We start from the raw sequence: 17,377 nt of genomic DNA, 5'->3' as shown, positions 1-17,377 counted from the left end.
TCCTCTTGGCAGCACTTGTTCATATTGTCATGTTCAGCAGGTGCAGGTTCAAAAATTGTAAGGGAAATCAAGTTTTCAGGAGACAGATCTAAATGATGCTATACATACTGTCAGTAGTCAAAATTTTCAGTTTCAGTTATGTTCCATAAAACTGTTGAACAAATTGTGTTTTCATTCTCAGATGTTCTGCACCTGTTGTTTCTCTTTATTTGATGAATGTGATAATGGAATTTATGTTGAGGAAAATGCCAATTTTTATTTAGCTTTTGTATTTTTGCAGCTGCAACCTCTGCCTTTAAAGACCAGAACTGGTAGCGCAAAAGCCTTTGGCAGTTCAACAGTCTTTCTCAGTAGCAGAGATGTCCAGACAGGCTATGAGGATTTCTGTGATCACACCAGTGTAGTGGTGACTGGGACACTCAGGCAAGGAGCACAGATGTGCTTCCAGAGCTATGAGGAGTTGCTGAGGAATCTGTACTTGTTTTGCTTGGAGAAGAGATGGCTTCAAGGGACGGATGTGTTCTCTCTGTAAGTGATATCCACGCTCATTAGCACGCAAGCAAGCCACGCATTAGTTCCACTATTACAGAGGTGCCTTCCTTTCTCAGCCAGGTGTTGTGCCATCCCTGTATTAGTGTAGGTCCAGATACTGCCAGAACTGCAAGAGAAATCTGATGGGGAATGGTAACTAGATATAAAATGGATAAACAATAAAAGGACACTGTCCTCATTTTAATCAATTATTGACCAAGTTTCCTCCAGTGTACTGGGGGGAAAGTCAGTATTTTCTCTTGGGAGTAAAGAAAGGGCAATTGTTATTACTAGGAACATTTAAAATTAGAGGGTGCTGGAAGGATAAAGACTACAAAATCACAGAGATACACTTTTGGTTTAGCATTTTAAAAAATACTATTATTTTCATTTATATGCTCTTTCATAAAAGAAGGCTAACAAATGCAGTTGTTTTACTGACAATTTTTAACATTTTTGTATAAGCAAAATACAAATTCTAAATTCTTGAAAAGGAAAACTCAAAAATTCACAACATCTAAAAAAGTCATTCAAAAGATGTCCAAATTATAGACCTTTAATAAGAACAAGAAAATTACTGAGATCCTGAAAAGGGTCTACTCATCTTTACACAGTTATAGAAAGAAAGGATTCCTACAGCCGGTACTCATGTTCTTCATTTGCAACTGCAGACATTTTATTCTCTACAATTCCATCTGTATTGGTTGTTTCTCCTAAGATTACTACTAAACTTGACAGAGTGGTGTGAGGATCAAGTAGTTTCAGAAGAGGTATGTCCACCTTTCTTTCTTGAAAGATGCGGTTCTGAATTGTCATGGCTAACATAGAGTCTATGCCCAATGATGAAAGTGGAGTATTCATGGTCAGTTCATCTGGGTTCAGTCCAGTGAGGTCAGCCATCATTGAGGTAATATAGTCTTCAGACTTGACTGAAGCAATATCCTGGACTTGAGATTTCTCAGAGGTTTCAAGCTTGCTTCCAAATTCTTCTGACATAAGTGATGTGAACCGATTTTTGAGTGAAATTATCCTAGCAAAAACATGATTGAATAAAGTTTTAAAATTTAATTTGACAACAGCTTGTTGAGGATTATTTGAAAGTAAGCTCTTCTTGAGATACTCATGAATCTCATGCACTTCCAGAATATCTATGCCCTTGGAACCCAGAATGTTCTGAATCTGGTTTTGATTGAGCAGTATGCCAAGGTTCAAAGCACCCCAGTTAATGGATTGGCCCGAAAGGCCACAGTTCCTCCTGAAGAGGCAGAAAACGTCCTGGAAAGAGTTTGCAGCTGCATAGTTTGCCTGCGTGGAGTTTCCTAGAAAGGAAGTAACGGAGGAGTAGCACACAAAGTAGTCAAGCTGTTGGCCTCTTGTAGCCCAATGAAGATTTAGGGTCCCTGCCACTTTGGGGCTTAGCACTTTCTGAAAGTCAGCAAACGTCAGAACTTCAAGACGACCATCGTGTAAAACAACAGCACTTTGAAAGACACCTTTGATTGGACACCCTTCAAATAATTTTACAATGATCTGGAAAGCTTCCTCAACATCACTGGTCAAAGTAATGTCACATTGCACAGACACTATTTTGCTGCCTTCATACTTCAGCTGCAAATCCTTCATCTCCTCTTGCTTCTCCTTGCTCGGAATTTTCCTGGAGAGTATTGCAATACACCCTCCTCCATTTGCCGCAATGAATTTCACAGTTTCAAAGCCAAGGCCAGTGAGCCCCCCAGCTACTACGTAAACAGCATTCTGCTTAAATATCTTCTTCTCAGATTCATACAATGGGATATCTGAAACAACAGGGATGTCCTTCTGCTTTCTCAGTACAGCAAGTGGGACAGATCTGCAGGTAAAAGAGCACACCACAGACTGCAGCCTTTCAAAGTTCTCAGTTTGCTGAAAGACAGAGCCCGGTAAATGTCTAAACCGTTTCATATCTAAAGAACCGATCCACGCTTGCACAGCCTTTTGGAATTCCTTTAGAGATGCCTTCTGGAAGATACTCCTAAGGATGAGGATATGAAAGCTGATATTTTCATGATCAAGTCCACTGACGTTCTGAATACAATCCGATTGCTGGTGGCCACATACTATCACCACATCTTTCAGACAGTTCATGTGTGCTAAATCCTCCTGAGACAGTCTGCCTACTGGGGGAAGAACAACAAGGGCACTGCATGCCTTTATGTGCTGCAACATATCAGGAGTGGGCCTTGCAAGTACTGTTTTCCAGCCCACCTCTTCTGCTGCTACAGAAAGAACACGGCATAAAACCGATGATGGTTCTGTAGAGATAATACCCAAAGTTCTGCCGTGCTTCCCCTTGGGTAACCTCTGATTTAAGATCTCCCATGCAATGATGAAGTAGGACACACAAGGGACAGTCTGAAAGCACGGAAATTTCTTTACATTTAAACAAACTGTTCCTGGGACCTGAATTCTGGATGATGCAGCTGCCGGATAACACGAAACCACGTGATCACCCACTTTAACTTTCTTCACAGCTGTGCCTATTGCAGTGACTGTGCCACTGAAATCAAGAGCTAAAAGTCTGTGTTTGTCTGCTGCTTGGGAATTCCAGTAGAGTGTATTACCAAAGTTACGACTAGAAACACTAATGGGAAAATAATCTTCAGAGTGGATACATATCTTATCCACTTGAATCTCAACACTTTGATTTTCCAGCTGAGTAGCAGTGCTGGTGGATAGTTCAGCAGACAAGTCTTTTGCTGAGTACGGATCAGCAGTGTACAAAGAGAATGTTTCTGAATTCTGCAGAGACCTTAAATGCTGGCCGTAATCTTCATCTACAAAAGGAGTACGTTTGATTTCAGATGCATAAATTCTTCCTTGGCTGATGTAGACTTCTGGATAATCCTTATCTCTGTATTTGACAAGGACATCTGCTAATGCTGAGATGTCCAGGGAGCTGGAAGAGCTGAGGTCGATTATCTGAAATGTGATTTCTGGAACTTCAACAATACAAGTTCTGGTCATGCCATGCAATGCAAACCCACAGTTAATATGGTCTACATTTCTTTCTGTTGTTCTGTAGCTGATCACTCGGATTGAACAGTGAGAACTTTTCTCCCTTAACGCCACGATAACTTGGCGATAGGCTTCACAACACTTTGAGAGCTGGTCGACCACTTTACTTGGGAACTCTTCATTCACCTTTTGAATTCCCCACAGGAAGAGAACTTCATCGTAATTCTCAACCTCTGCTTTCATCTTGTTCCCTGCACGGACTTCCAAGAGGGATTCCCAGTCTTTATACATAATGTATCTGGAATCTGGATGCAAATATTTTCTGAGCTGCTCAGCTATCCCTAATTTGTCAGCAAACACTAGGACTCTAGGCACTGCTTCTACATGACCAATCATCTTTGATGGAGAAACTTCTGACCACTTGTTTTCAAACATGAATTCATTGTCTCTGGAAGACGCTGGTTTCATGAAAGTGATGGCAACACGTTTGAGTTCAGCCAAAACGGACCCGTGTTTGTCCATGAAGCATCCACAGACTTCAAAGCAGTTCCCAATGGATTTGCTTGTTCTCATATATATCATCATTTCTTCCTCCAAAGGTCGCAGCACCACCAGGCTGCCTATCCCTGAAGGAAAGCCTGCTCTGGACTGCTGCGTTTTGGAGATCATGACAGCAGTCATCTGCATAAAACAGTCCAGCAGCACTGGATGGATACAGTAGCTGTACATCTGTCTGAGAGTCTCCTTGTTCACTTTGATGCTTGTTATAGCTTCTTTTAGTTCGTGGCAATAATGCACCTCCCTGAGCTGCCTGAATATGGAGCCATACTGAAAGCCAATCTGAGACAGTGCTTCATAGACCTTCTCTGTGCTAATCACTGACGTGCATCTGTGATAGACCTCTTGGAAGGAGATGGTACTTTCTTCCACAACAGCCTCAGGCACCTTTCTAACTTGGCCTGAAGCATAAACTGCGTTGGAGGAAGAGAGTATCTCAAAGGCTGTTGCTGCTTTTTGTGGACTCAGCTTGATATTCAAAACTTGGGAACTCTGTGCGAGAACACACGGCGCTGAAAAACTGACGCTCATCTGGCAAGCACTCAGAGGCATTTTAGGTCCTGAGCTGCTCATCACGCAGGCCAGACCAAGCTCCACATAAAAAGCACCAGGAACTAAAGGCACACCGTTGTTCTTGTGCTCATATAAGTAGGATGTGGTGTCCTGGGAGAGCAGGCAGCCAAACTCCATGTTGTCACTGTTGATGACATAAATCAAAGGATGACCAGAGCCAACATCTCTTTGGTTTGCTTGTTGACGGGTATCCAGAAAGACCACAGCTCTTTTACGATCAAATTGATACCGTGGAATGGTCACTGGAACGCTTTGATATCCATCATAAAAGTGCTGCCAGTTGGGATTATAGCCCAATTCAAACAGATTTCCTACCAAACTAAAGAGTGTCTGATACTCTGCATCAGACTGCAAAGATGGGAACACCTTAGTGACTTTCCCTAGAGTCTCTTTTATATTTCTCTGCAACGCTCTATGAGGACTTATTTCAACAAACACTACATTTTCCCTGTCTCTAGCTGCAGTTTCTATGGCTTGAGTGAAAGCAACAGGCTCACGAGTATGCTGGGCCCAGAATTTGCCACGAGTGAAGTCATTTGCAGAAGCAGCTGCCCCGGTCAGTGTTGAAATTACTTCAACATCACCCTTCTGTTCTTCTAAAGGCTCTATGCTCTGCTCCAACTCCCCGAGTATCACATCCATGCTAGGGCTGTGGTAGGCAGCTGGGACATTTAAAACATGAAGAAAGATGTTTCTGTGGCTGAAAGCTTCTGCTAAGTCTTTCTGGACCAAGTCCACATCATCTGGATTTCCAGACAAGGTGCAGGAAACTGGGCTGTTGAAAGCTGCAATGCACACCTTTCCCGAGTAGTGATGCAGATGTTCGGCAATCTCTTGAACGGGGATGTTTCCAACCACCAGCATTCTGCCCCTGGCAGTCTTTGCCTGCAGCCTGCTCCGGTGATATATCACTTTGACTGCATCTGCCAGGGAAAGGTACCCAGCAAAATGTGCTGCAGCAATTTCCCCCACGGAATGGCCAACTGCAGCAACCGGCTTAATGCCCCAGTACTTCAGAAGAGAAGCTAAGGCAATCTGCAGGGCAAAAAGCATGGGCTGGGAGAGTTCTGGATTCAGCAACTCCTTTGAGCTGCGACCTCTTGCTGGCAGAAGGCTGATGGGAGCGTGTTTCTGAAAGAGCGCTTCTATTTCCTTACACTTGTCTCTGAACACCGGCTCTGATCTCAGCAATGCCTCACTGAACTCCTTCAGTGTTACGCCGTTGCCACAGAACACAAACACCAGCTGAGGCTCCACCTTTGACATGGCAAAGTCAGTACTTGCTGCCGACATAACTTCTTGCTGCAAGTGTTGGAGAGAGTTTGCCACAAATGCTTTTCGGTACCTGTAGTTGGCATGGCTTCTTCTGCAGGCAGATGTATAGGCCAGGCTTGGGAGAGTTACGCAGTTTCTTGTACTCAGATGCTCAGCTGTGTCTGCCATTGTCATCTGAAGGGACTTAGCTGATGCTGCGGACAGCAGGACTAATTCCAGCGGCCTCTTAAAGGCAGGAAGAGGCTCTGGCTGCTTAACCTGCCTGACTACAACATGGGCATTGGTTCCTCCAAATCCAAAGCAGTTGATGCCAGCTACTCTCCCGTACTCGCCGGAATCTTCCCAGGGCTCCACCGCGGTGGGAATGGCAAGGTTTAACTTCTCTGTATCGATGCTGCTCATCTCCTTTGAGTAATGCAAAGATGGAACAATCTTCCCATGATGCATCATCAGAAGCACTTTGATCAAACCTGCTGCTCCAGCAGCTGATTCAGTGTGCCCAATATTTCCTTTCACCGAACCAATTTTCAGAGGGGGAACTTGTGCAGGTCTGTTTTTACAAATGACATTACCAAGGCTTTCAGCTTCCGTGGGGTCTCCAGCAGCAGTTCCCGTCCCGTGGGCTTCAATGTACTGCACAACTGAGGGGTCTACATGACCTTCATAAATGCTGCGCAGTAACTTCTCCTGCTCTATTTGAGACGGCCTTGTGATTGGCGTTATAGACCTACCATTCTGATTGACTGCACTGATGTTTATAACACCCCAGATTTTGCTGTGGTCCTCCAATGCCTGTTTCACGGAAAGAGAAAATCATCTTTAATCATCTCATGCTTTATCTAGCTGTGAGAAAAAGAACCATCACTAACCTTACCTTTGTGATATCTGTCCCACGCTATTAGAAAAGCATAAAAGTTTTCTTAATGCTAATAATAAGCTTGAATTAGAAAAGCTTTTTGCCTCAGTAATTATGAGAAATGGATATACAAAATTCAAGTAAGAAGCCAGGCTTATTTTAGGCTTCTTCACAAACAATTTTACCTTTTTCAGTGGTTTGAGGAAAACAACACCACAGCCTTCTCCCCTCCCGTAGCCATCTGCTTTTTTGGAAAAGGGTTTACTCATTCCATCTGGAGAGATCATTTTTGCTTTACTGAGGGACACAAAGGTACTCGGAACTATTATGCTGTTCACACCACCACAAATAGCTGCCTCACAATCTCCTGGAGTAAAACAGAAACACATTCCAGTTGAGATGTTCAAAGTCACAGAAAAAAAGTACATTAACTATAACTTAGTTGATTGAAAAGACAGATATTACGGAAAGACTTTGCTGATACTATAAGTTACACTGTGATATTTTAATTGTTAAAATTGGAATCTGTCATTGTGATTTTTTGTTGAAAAAGTATCCAGTACACTTATCTAAAATTACATCAGGATATGTTAGAGAAAGTAACAGAATTCCTCACAGCAGAAGATTACTGCTTCTGCAGGTACAGTGCATACTTCTGAGGCACTGGAATCCATTAAGGCACCTACTGGTGAACATGAAGGTGTTAATCACATCTCAGGAAGAATAAAAACATGAAATATTATTGTAAGTTAGTTCTTCAAAATAACTATAACACATAACTTCAGAAGTTACGTGACACAAATCCCAGGAAAATATAAATATACTTCTCAGCAATTTCATACAGCATTAATTCTAATTTCTTTGCCTACCATCTCCTCATTCCCATTACCTGATCTAATTGCTCGCAAGGCGTAATGCAGGGCAAAAAGAAATGATGAACAAGCAGTGTCAATTGTCAGCGACGGTCCAGTCAGATTAAATGTGAAGGAGACCCTATTAGCAGCTATGCTCATTGCTGATCCTGTACCAACATAGTGATTTATTTCACTTACTGATTTGCTTCTTATGATTTCAAAGTCTCGATTCATAAGGCCTGTAACAATACAAATACACATCACGTTACCCTGCACAAACCAAAGGGATGTACAACCTTGAACTTGATACCACATCCTTATCTCTAAATTGGGGATATACAGATTTGAAGGGTGGACTATTTGGTGGATAAGGAATTGGTTGGAAGGCCATAGCCAGAGGTTGTGGTCAATGGCTCTATGTCCAGGTGGAGGCAGGTAACAAGTGGTATTCCCCCCGGGTTTGTCTTGGGACTGATAATCTTTAACATCTTTATTATTAAAATAGATGATAGGATTGAGTGTATACCCTTGTAGTGGAAATGCTAAGTCACGGCCTGAAACAGTGATTGAGCACCTAGTGGGAAGGAAGGGCCAACCCAGGGGAGTTCAGTTGCAAGCAATGTACCTGGGTGACCAGAAGGGGTGGATCCTTGCTCCTTCCATTCCCTGACCTGATTTATGAGTTAGCAGTGGAGGTGATGGCATTTCTTGCTGAAGAAATGCCTACCTGAGGCCTTCTAAAGGTAAGCTGCTTTTTTCTTTCATTTCTGTGTCTGTGACTGCTGCATTTGGGTTCATTCTCATTTGCTGTAGCTGAAGACTTTGCCATTCTGCTGTTATCATCTATCATAGCCTTACAATCCTCATTAAGTTTACTGATGACGTCAAGCTGACCAGTGCATATGACACAGGAGAAGGAAGGGATGCCATCCAGAGGGACCCTGATAGATTTAAAAGATGGGCCCTTGTGAACCTAATGAGGTTCAACAAAACAAAGTGTAAGGTTTTGCAATTGGGCTGAGGTAATCCCAGATATGTATGCAAACTGGGAGAAGAACTCTGTAGCAGCCCTGCAGAAAAGGACTTAAGGGTCCTGGTTGATGAAAAAACTAATATGAGCCAGTATGTGCTTGTAGCCCAGAAAACCAATGGTATACTGGGTTCCATCAGAAGATGAGTGGTCAGCAGGACAAAGGACGTGATCATTCTCCTGTGCTCTGCCCTCATGAGGCCGCAGCTGTAGTGCTGTGCCCAGGTCTGGGACCCCCAGCACAGGAAAAACATGGAGTTTTTGGAGAGGGTCCAGAGGAGGGCCAGAAAGATGATCAGAGAGTTGAAGAACCTCTCCTGTGGAGGCAGGCTGAAGGAAGTGGACTTGTTCAGCCTAGAAAAGAGAAGGCTGCAGGGAAACCTCATTGCAGCCTTCCAATATTTAAAGGAAGATGATGAACATGAGGGAAATGAATTTTTTTTATGCAGGTAGATAGTGACAGGACAAGGGGGGGATGGCTTTAAACTAAAAGAATGGAGACTTAGATTAGATGATGGGAAGTTTTTTTTACTGAGAGAGTGGTGAGGTGCTGGCACAGGTTGCCCAGAAAAGTTGTGGATATCCCATCCTTTGAGGTGTTTAAGGCCAGGTTGAAGGGGGCCTTGGGCAGCCTGATCTAGGACTTGATCTAGAGGTTGGCAACCCTGCCTGTGGCATGGAGGTTAAAACTTGATGATCCTTGAGGTTCCTTCCGACCTAAGCCATTCTATGATTTTATGATTCTATGACAATCAGCAGATGGACAAGTGCACCTTGGTAGTATACCAATATCTACATAAGAATTTCTGCTGCTTTCAAACTATCTTAACCTCCACAACACCTTAACCACTGGTATACTGCTAAACATCAAGGTGTTAGCCTGGCTTGAGAGTATAAGTCTTGGAAAGGGCTAGTGGAATGGAGACTTTAACTGTTTTCCGTGTCAATGCTGGTGCCTCAAGATATTAACAGGGACACCTAAAATTAGATACTTAATTATGTTATGAATTTCTAGAGTGACCTAATAGTCTGTCTTCAAAAATAACTAGTCATAATACAGTAGCCTTAACATATCCTATGCCAGCGATACACACAGTTTACAAAGGGGTGTTCCATTTTCATGAGGGTGGAATGGATATTCTTCACCATAATTTTTCTCTTACCAACAAAAACACCTGTTTTGGTGCCACTGATGGCTTCTACAGGGACTCCTGCATCCTCCAATGCTTTGTATGTGCATTCTATCAATAACTTCTGTTGTGGATCCATGGATTCAGCTTCCATACTATTTATTCCAAATAGCTGGTTGTCAAATGTGTTAAATCTAAAATACATTAATTAGAAAAAAGCACAATATGTATACAATACATAGATTACCAGCTTTTTCTTTTGCAGTGTCACGAAAAGCAAAGCAGTAAGTGATACTGAGAACACAGTTCACATTTATGAAATTAACAAAAAGAGTAGGCCAAGAATGCTTTACTTTCTGCCACAAAAATATGTATTTTTATCAACTATTCTACATTTCAGATAGAAGACTATTCATTGATTTTTTTTTTTTTTTTTTTTTTTCACACTGGTAGATTATCATACTGGTAGCAACAGCATTCCTCACGCTATCAGAACTTGCACAATGAGACTCCCTTTGCTGTAACACTGACCTAGTCAACAAGTTATGAATACTACCTTCTAAACAATTTAAAGACAATATGGACCTATGACTGTAAAATTTAAATATGTATGGGATCAGCTCAGATGCTCCCAGGAGATACCCTTTCTTTTTCTCTAACAATAATCTAAAAATATATTGTGTTTTTATGTGTTTCTCTCTTAAAAATCTTTAAAATAGGCCCACAGTTAAAAATAATTAAGCCAGATTTTAGATTTTATTCCAAGATCACATTTTTATGGCTTTCTGTCATCTCATGAATTAAGCAAAAAATAAAATATCTAAAAGGAGATAAATTACTTGAGTAATTCTGATCCAAACCTATTAAGTATTCTTCACAGGACCTGATAAGATTAATTCTGTCTGTATATATTGAAAAAAAAAAAAAAAAGCACATCCCTAATATAGTTTGACAGGAGACATTGGGGCACAAGTGAAAAGATACACACTACAGTTCATATCTCCATGACTTCTTTATTCAGGAGGATCTTTAACCAGTATTTATGTACGCAGGATTAGGGCCTGATGAGGTCCAGCAGATCTGGTCAAGCTTCAAACTGAAACTTGGCAAGACAGATTGTACTCGGAGTCCATACTCTGCTGCATTCTTCCACAGGCCATAAATGGGCTTTACAGATCCTTTGGCAGGCTGTAGCCCACCTCAGATCTGAAATACACACCTTCATACATAATGCAGGTGCATGTGTATACTCAAAAAAATACCACACATCCATTGCATGACTGGTTGCATCCCAAGACATGACAAGTATGGTCATACAAGCTGCATTATGCATTCAAAGATCATGGCCTGCAAAGAAATGTGCTCATAACTGTCACGTTACAGGAATTCCTGCAATTTGAAAACTACAAGCTCATTGTGTGAGATGAAAGAAAACCTGTTTCTATGTCCAATTTGTAATGTCTCCCTGCGGCTTGCTTTCTCTGAAAGGTTGAACACATTAGACTAGATACATAAAAAATCAGTGGCACAGCACGGTAACACACTCACTCATTGAGAAGAGCAGCTCGTGTTGTATACGTTTTTCCTGGCTTGTTACTGTCTGGATCGTACCAGTCTTCGATATTAAATCTCTCTGGGGGGATTTCTACTGTGCAGTTTTTGCCTTCCTCCAGCACTTTCCAGAAATTGTCAATTCCTTCGCCTATTGTACAAATATTGCAAAGAAGATTAAATTATGCATTCCATTTTATCATGCTCACTCAGAAAAACACACTCTGTTGCCTGAAACTCCTACATACAAATCTAGGTAGCTGAAATGTAATTGCAACGTTTAACATTTCAACATTCACCTGCAACAGATAAACAAACCATCATGTTTTTGGTCACAGGAATATGGAAAGGAATGACTCATCTTTTCACTACATGCTTAAAAGCAAGTTACCCCACCAAACTAATTCCCTGAAAATGCTGAAGACTGTTTAAGAAAAAATAACAGGCAGATAGCCAAATAACTTGGCATCAATGTTCCAACACACATTTCATCTCCTCCCAGCTTCAGCTTTCTCCAGCATTCATGCGTCCTCATCCACGCTCACTCTGGAAGCAGTGCTAACCTGTTACATGACCAAGTACTGACCAGCTCAGCTCTAGCTGATGTGGACACTGGGGACTGGAACTGTCAGGAATAGTTACTGGAGGACAGCAATCTCACCTGAGGCTAAACACCCATGCTCAGTCCACCATCCCGCTATCTAAATGTCACCATCCATCTAATCTAAGAATACAAATGTCCCTGTGGATGCATAGTCCTACACCTGTGCATGATCATCCGGCCAGTGCACATGCAATAACCTCAAATCATCCCTGACACATTTGGTTTGTCTGCATGAGTTTCATGCATGCAGCTCAAAGCCATGCCCACAGTAAACACTGCAGCTCTCGCTCTCAGTGGACAAATTCAATCTAACTCATTTTCACCATAATGAGATAGTTTAAACAGATCCTACAAGTAGCAAAGCCATGAACTCGGCAAAATTAAGGAGGAAACATGCTCTTTTACTCCAAATCAGTACTAACAAGTGACTGCTTTTCAATATGCAATCAGCATCCTGCTTTCTATTTACTCAAAACTTACCTCCGGGAAAGTTACATGCTATTCCCACAATAGCAATTTCATCACCTGTCTCCATCTTCATCACCTGGCAGCACAACACAGTTAGAAACAAAACTCAGATCAAACAACTTTACATGAACCATAAAATAAATATTAGCTTAAAAAATGATCTTCACGTAAGTACACATATTTGCTCAAAGGTTGGCTTCTTTTGAATGACCTATTTTTGGCTGCAATGAGAAAGGTGGCCAGACCTGAGGGGTGTTTCTCATTCACTCTCTACATTTAGAGGAAAGCCCCTAACTAATTCCTCAGACTCCCTAATCCACAGACACTCTTTCTACTGTTTAGCCTCAAATACACCCATCACCACCTCATCTGCTCTTCAGCGTAAAACACAGTTACCAAACAGGCTCTGCATGTTACCAGTTAAAATCAGACCAAACAAACAGCCAACAGACAATCAAATAAGGGAAGGAACAAAATGTACTTCATCCACACTCTGAAAAAGCGCTTGGAAAGAAAATCCTATTCTGGACATTGCTTTGCTGGACCCCATGGCTGCCTAGCTTTTCTCTAAATTACCTTCCACTGGTGAGGTTCCGTAAGAGAACTCCCACAGGCTATGCTCAAGGCTACCAACAGCCAGCTATGAGATCTCTGTATTCCTGACAGTGAGCAATCTCCAAATAGCACCACTACAGCCCCTGGAATCACCTGCCTTGCATCCCATCTGCAGCTTCAAGGAGAAAGCTTTTGTTGAGGAGAAATTTGAAACAAAACCGTGACATTTTTCAACTAACATACTGGTAAGGAAAAAAAATGTATCAAATGAAATTTCTCAGTATAGATTTCAAAGCTTTGTTTGTTTGTTTAATTCTGGGAATTCAAATTCGCAGACAAAAATGAGTTCAATCTAAAGAATGCCTTCCTCAGAGCCCTTGCTGGGCTTCCTTCAGCCTACAAAGCTGAGAAGATTCACAGTGGAAGGGATTTTTTTTTAATGCTTGGCAATGATAAGATTATCATCTCAGTGATAGCACAGTAGATCCCAAAGAGCCCTTCAGCGTTACTGACTGCAGTGAAGGAGAAACGAAACTGATTCACAGCCCTACAGATCACATCTGTGATTTCTAGGAGGTTATATTTGGAATGAGAAATTAAAACCACTGTATTGATTCTTGAAGTAAAAATTTTACTCCACGTGCTATTAAGAGAGACAAAGGTAGAGGGCAACTAAGCAAATATAAACAGACCAAGATCTGGCTTTCCAGGATTAAATTCTACTTTAACAATCACAATAATTTTTAAATGCCATACAAAAGAAATCTTTTGTTTATTTCCAAATGACAAATGTTTATCATTCTGGAGATCCCTTCCAAATACTCATTATAATTATGATCGTAACGATATCTAAGCATATTAGTGTCTTGGATCATTCTCTACACCCTAGTCTTGGTGTTAGTTTCTATTTCATTTAATCTCTTCATTAATTTATATTTTAAGTTTCAGTTTCTATTTATTTCCATTTGATAGTTTATTTAATTGTAGTTAAATTTCCTTTTCACTTCTACCTCCATCCTATTGATTTCTATATTACTTCTGCATTGTATTTATATTATATCCATATTTTAATTCCACAGCCAACCTAAAGTTGGCAAACACAGCCCAACACAGACACAAACAAAGCCCAGCACAGATACTCTTACCACAAAGATACTGGAAACCATCTGGAAGTTTTAAATAAGCACCTAAATAGCAGTTGATATAAAAAGAAGGCATTTCCCCTTTTAACACTAAATATGACAGTTAGAAAACTATCCAATGAGATATGTAGCTCTTACCTTGTGTGATTCTAGTAGGGGTTCCTAACAGGCTGAGCCTTTGGAAGTCCTTTATATAGCATTCTGGGAGGTTTCTTATTCAAATCCGTGCTAGAACGTGGCAAAAATGTGAACGCCTTTTAGAAGAAAAAAAGAAAATGAGTCATTCCATTATGATTAGTCAGCAGCCCTCTCCATGACTAAAGTTCAAAACTCCCTCCTTGAAGGCAGTAAATGCTTAACGAAATCAACTGTTACATCAGGACAAAAATAAAATCTGTCTTATCTAGCTCCCGCTCTTATCTAACATCCACAAGCAAATTCTGAAGGCATCACATCCACCAGCCTCTGCTAGATGCCTTTTTAACTCTTCCCCAGCTGGTTTCATCCCAACTACCCAAACTCATCTTTCTCCTTCTCTTACTGGGTCTTTGAGGAGCCAGGAGAGTCCATATGTCAGCATCTTCCCTGATGTTAGTGCCTTCCCTGGTTGTGGAACAAACCTCCTTCCAAAAAAGAAAGAAGAAATCACTGTCCTGAGTAAAAGAGAACAATGTTTATTGCCACTAAATAGCTCTGAAACCTGCTCTGAAAAGCCCCAAATCTGCTCTCACTTCCATAGCTATAAATCACTAGTCTGAATTCTGCCATTATTGGGATTATTTATGCTCTTTCGTCAAGTAAATTAACCCATAGGCTCTGCCCACAGCATTATCACTAGGCTGATTCACAAGGTGGTTAGTCCAAAGATAACTTGAGTCTCCCTGTATTTTGCACCTGTCTATAGAGCAACAACAGGGCAGAACCTGGGTCATCAGATGAACCAGCAATGCACTGTGGAATCTCCCTGACATTTTCTCTGTTAGCTCTGAAAGTAAGAATGCCGAGCCATGTGTTGAGGTATTGGTTCAGTATTGGAAGGAACACTGAAATGAATCCTGCACAACTATGAATTTCAATGCAAATTAAACCAGTCTGTGCACTACTCAGATACTAACAGGAAAGTGCTGTTAATGTCACTGATCCAAAGCAGAAGACTGATGAACAGTTATCAGTCTGTTGTATGAGCACTGATGACTTGCAAGAATATATTTACAAATGGAAAGTAAAGAATGTGATGACACATCCCTCTCAGCAATGTGAGTAGCAGAAATAGGAGCTAAGTATGTATGCCTACGTTACAGTAAAGGAATGAGTCTACTACTATTGACATAAGCAACATACTTATAGAATTATATAGGAAGTTGGTTTAGCAATTCACCAAGTTTATGACATATTTTTGCAAAAAATTAAAATTGCAATGGTTGTTATTGTTATAGCAACAGAAATTATACCAAACATACAGCGGGCCCTGCTATGCCTGCAGTTATACAGAAAGGAAAACACCTCACCAAAAATGGTTGTGTGTGACACCCCTGGTTATTGGTTTCCAATGCTGAGCACTGTGGACTTAGTCATGGGAAATAGAAGGGAGAGGAATACCTATCCAATAGTTCATGTGCCTTAAATTTTCATTTATTTCTTATTTTTAGCAGAAGTCTCAACTGTGATTGGAAAAGTAAGTCTTGCATATGCTAGTAAGTGATGCAAAGATGTCAGCCTGATTTTGCTGAGATAAGGTTGAGGGCCTGAAACAACAAAGGAGCTTCCCCATTCATTCTAATTGTAGGGAGGAAGGTATCATTGCTGACAGTTCAACCGCGGACAAAAGCAACTGTATTCATGGTGATTATGAGACAGTAGAGAAGAACACAAGATCATAATAGGGAGATATTTGCCTAATTTTCCTAAAATGTGGGTGGTAAGAGGGGGACTAAGGGGGTTGATATTAGTTTCCCTGGAGGTGGAATACAGAAGCCAAATACCATTGTAGTTGTTGTATTAATTAGTGTTGTATTAATAGAAATAGTCCTACTAGACCAAAAAAATTGGTCCTTAACACCAGTTTCATGCATCAAATGAAATCTACTGCTCCAGGTTAACAAATTATAGACTGAGTCCTCAAAAAGTGTTCAGGAAAAATTGTTTTTTTTTCCTGGCTCCAAGGTCCAGTTAATTGCCCTCAGTTCAAGAGCACGTATTACCAGCCCTTTCCCTGAAGAATCCATCTACAACCTAAAGATAGGTATGCAAAACATGAGGTTATCAGTGCCACCCAGAGCTGCCATCATCTCTTGTAGGTAGTACTGCCTTTCACTCCATAATCTGTGCATTTATTATTGTTCAGACTTCTGATTCTGCCTCCTTAGCCTACTGGGGAGCTATAGTCACCTGTAGCTTCTGGATTCTGGGTTAAAGTCTGTAAACCAGTTAGGAGAGAGTCTGCTACCAGAATGTTCAACTGGATCTACCCATTACATAGCAGTTTTTTCGTCTTTCTAGCCATAGTTTTGCTTATAAATTCACAGACCTCTTCAGCAAGCAATGCCAAAATGTGATGTGCTGTGCAAAAATGGCACTGCTCCTAAATGTATTAATTTGCCTTTGGTTTCTCCCAGAGAGTCATTGGTGACCTACCAACAGAATTTACGCAGTGCTGGCGATATTTGGAATTTTCTACTGTGCTGGGAATAATTAAAAAAAGAAAACCATAAACATTAGTAAAGGGGAATAGCAATATACCATGCTTCTAGAAAACTGTGTAATTCCCTTACCGACTCTACACACCAAACCTTTGTGATGCTATAATGATGTGACATACCTGTATGCCAAAGAAGAAACTCAACAGTTCTTAGAAGTGAGCTATAATTAGATACTATGTACATGTACACACAGAGAGAAATATGTATCTGTGAGCTAGATTTTAATGCTAGGCAGTGCAGCAGAAGTGATCCAGCTCTGCCCCTCATAATATGGCACTGCAGACCTGAATACCTGCTGCAAGGGAGAAGATAAAGCCATTGTTATTTATAATTGAATAAATGTGACAGCTTGTGGTGGGCAGAACTCAGCCAGCAGCTATGACTCCATCTCCTCCAAGCAGGATGAGGAAATAGAATCCAAAAAAGCAAGCCCATGGGTCAAGGTAAAGAATAAAAAGGAAAAAACAAACTGGTGAAGCAAAGGTAATCACTAGCGACTTCTCATGTGCATACTGATGTGCAGTCAGACTTGAGCAATAGCTAACTTCCACATAGTT

At 41.1% G+C, this 17,377-nt stretch overlaps 1 protein-coding gene across 1 annotated transcript; it reads right to left on the bottom strand.

Annotated features, from left to right (window-relative positions):
• Positions 1–948: 948 nt before the first annotated feature.
• Positions 949–15,418, bottom strand: LOC149917545 (uncharacterized). Its single transcript, XM_090142999.1, has 8 exons — positions 14,663–15,418; positions 14,260–14,375; positions 12,437–12,500; positions 11,350–11,503; positions 9,835–9,995; positions 7,677–7,880; positions 6,973–7,154; positions 949–6,723 (listed from the first exon to the last, which is right to left on the bottom strand). The coding sequence occupies exons 3-8, from the start codon at positions 12,495–12,497 to the stop codon at positions 1,165–1,167; spliced, it is 6,321 nt and encodes a 2,106-aa protein (XP_089999125.1). The 5' UTR covers positions 12,498–12,500; positions 14,260–14,375; positions 14,663–15,418; the 3' UTR covers positions 949–1,164.
• Between the last annotated feature and the right edge of the window lie 1,959 nt (positions 15,419–17,377).

Source organism: Phasianus colchicus, chromosome 6 (genome assembly GCF_987193195.1).
Source record: "Phasianus colchicus chromosome 6, bPhaCol1.hap1.1, whole genome shotgun sequence".
NCBI lineage: Eukaryota > Metazoa > Chordata > Aves > Galliformes > Phasianidae > Phasianus > Phasianus colchicus.
Note: the sequence above shows the minus strand (reverse complement) of the source record. Positions and strands in the feature narration are given on the sequence as shown.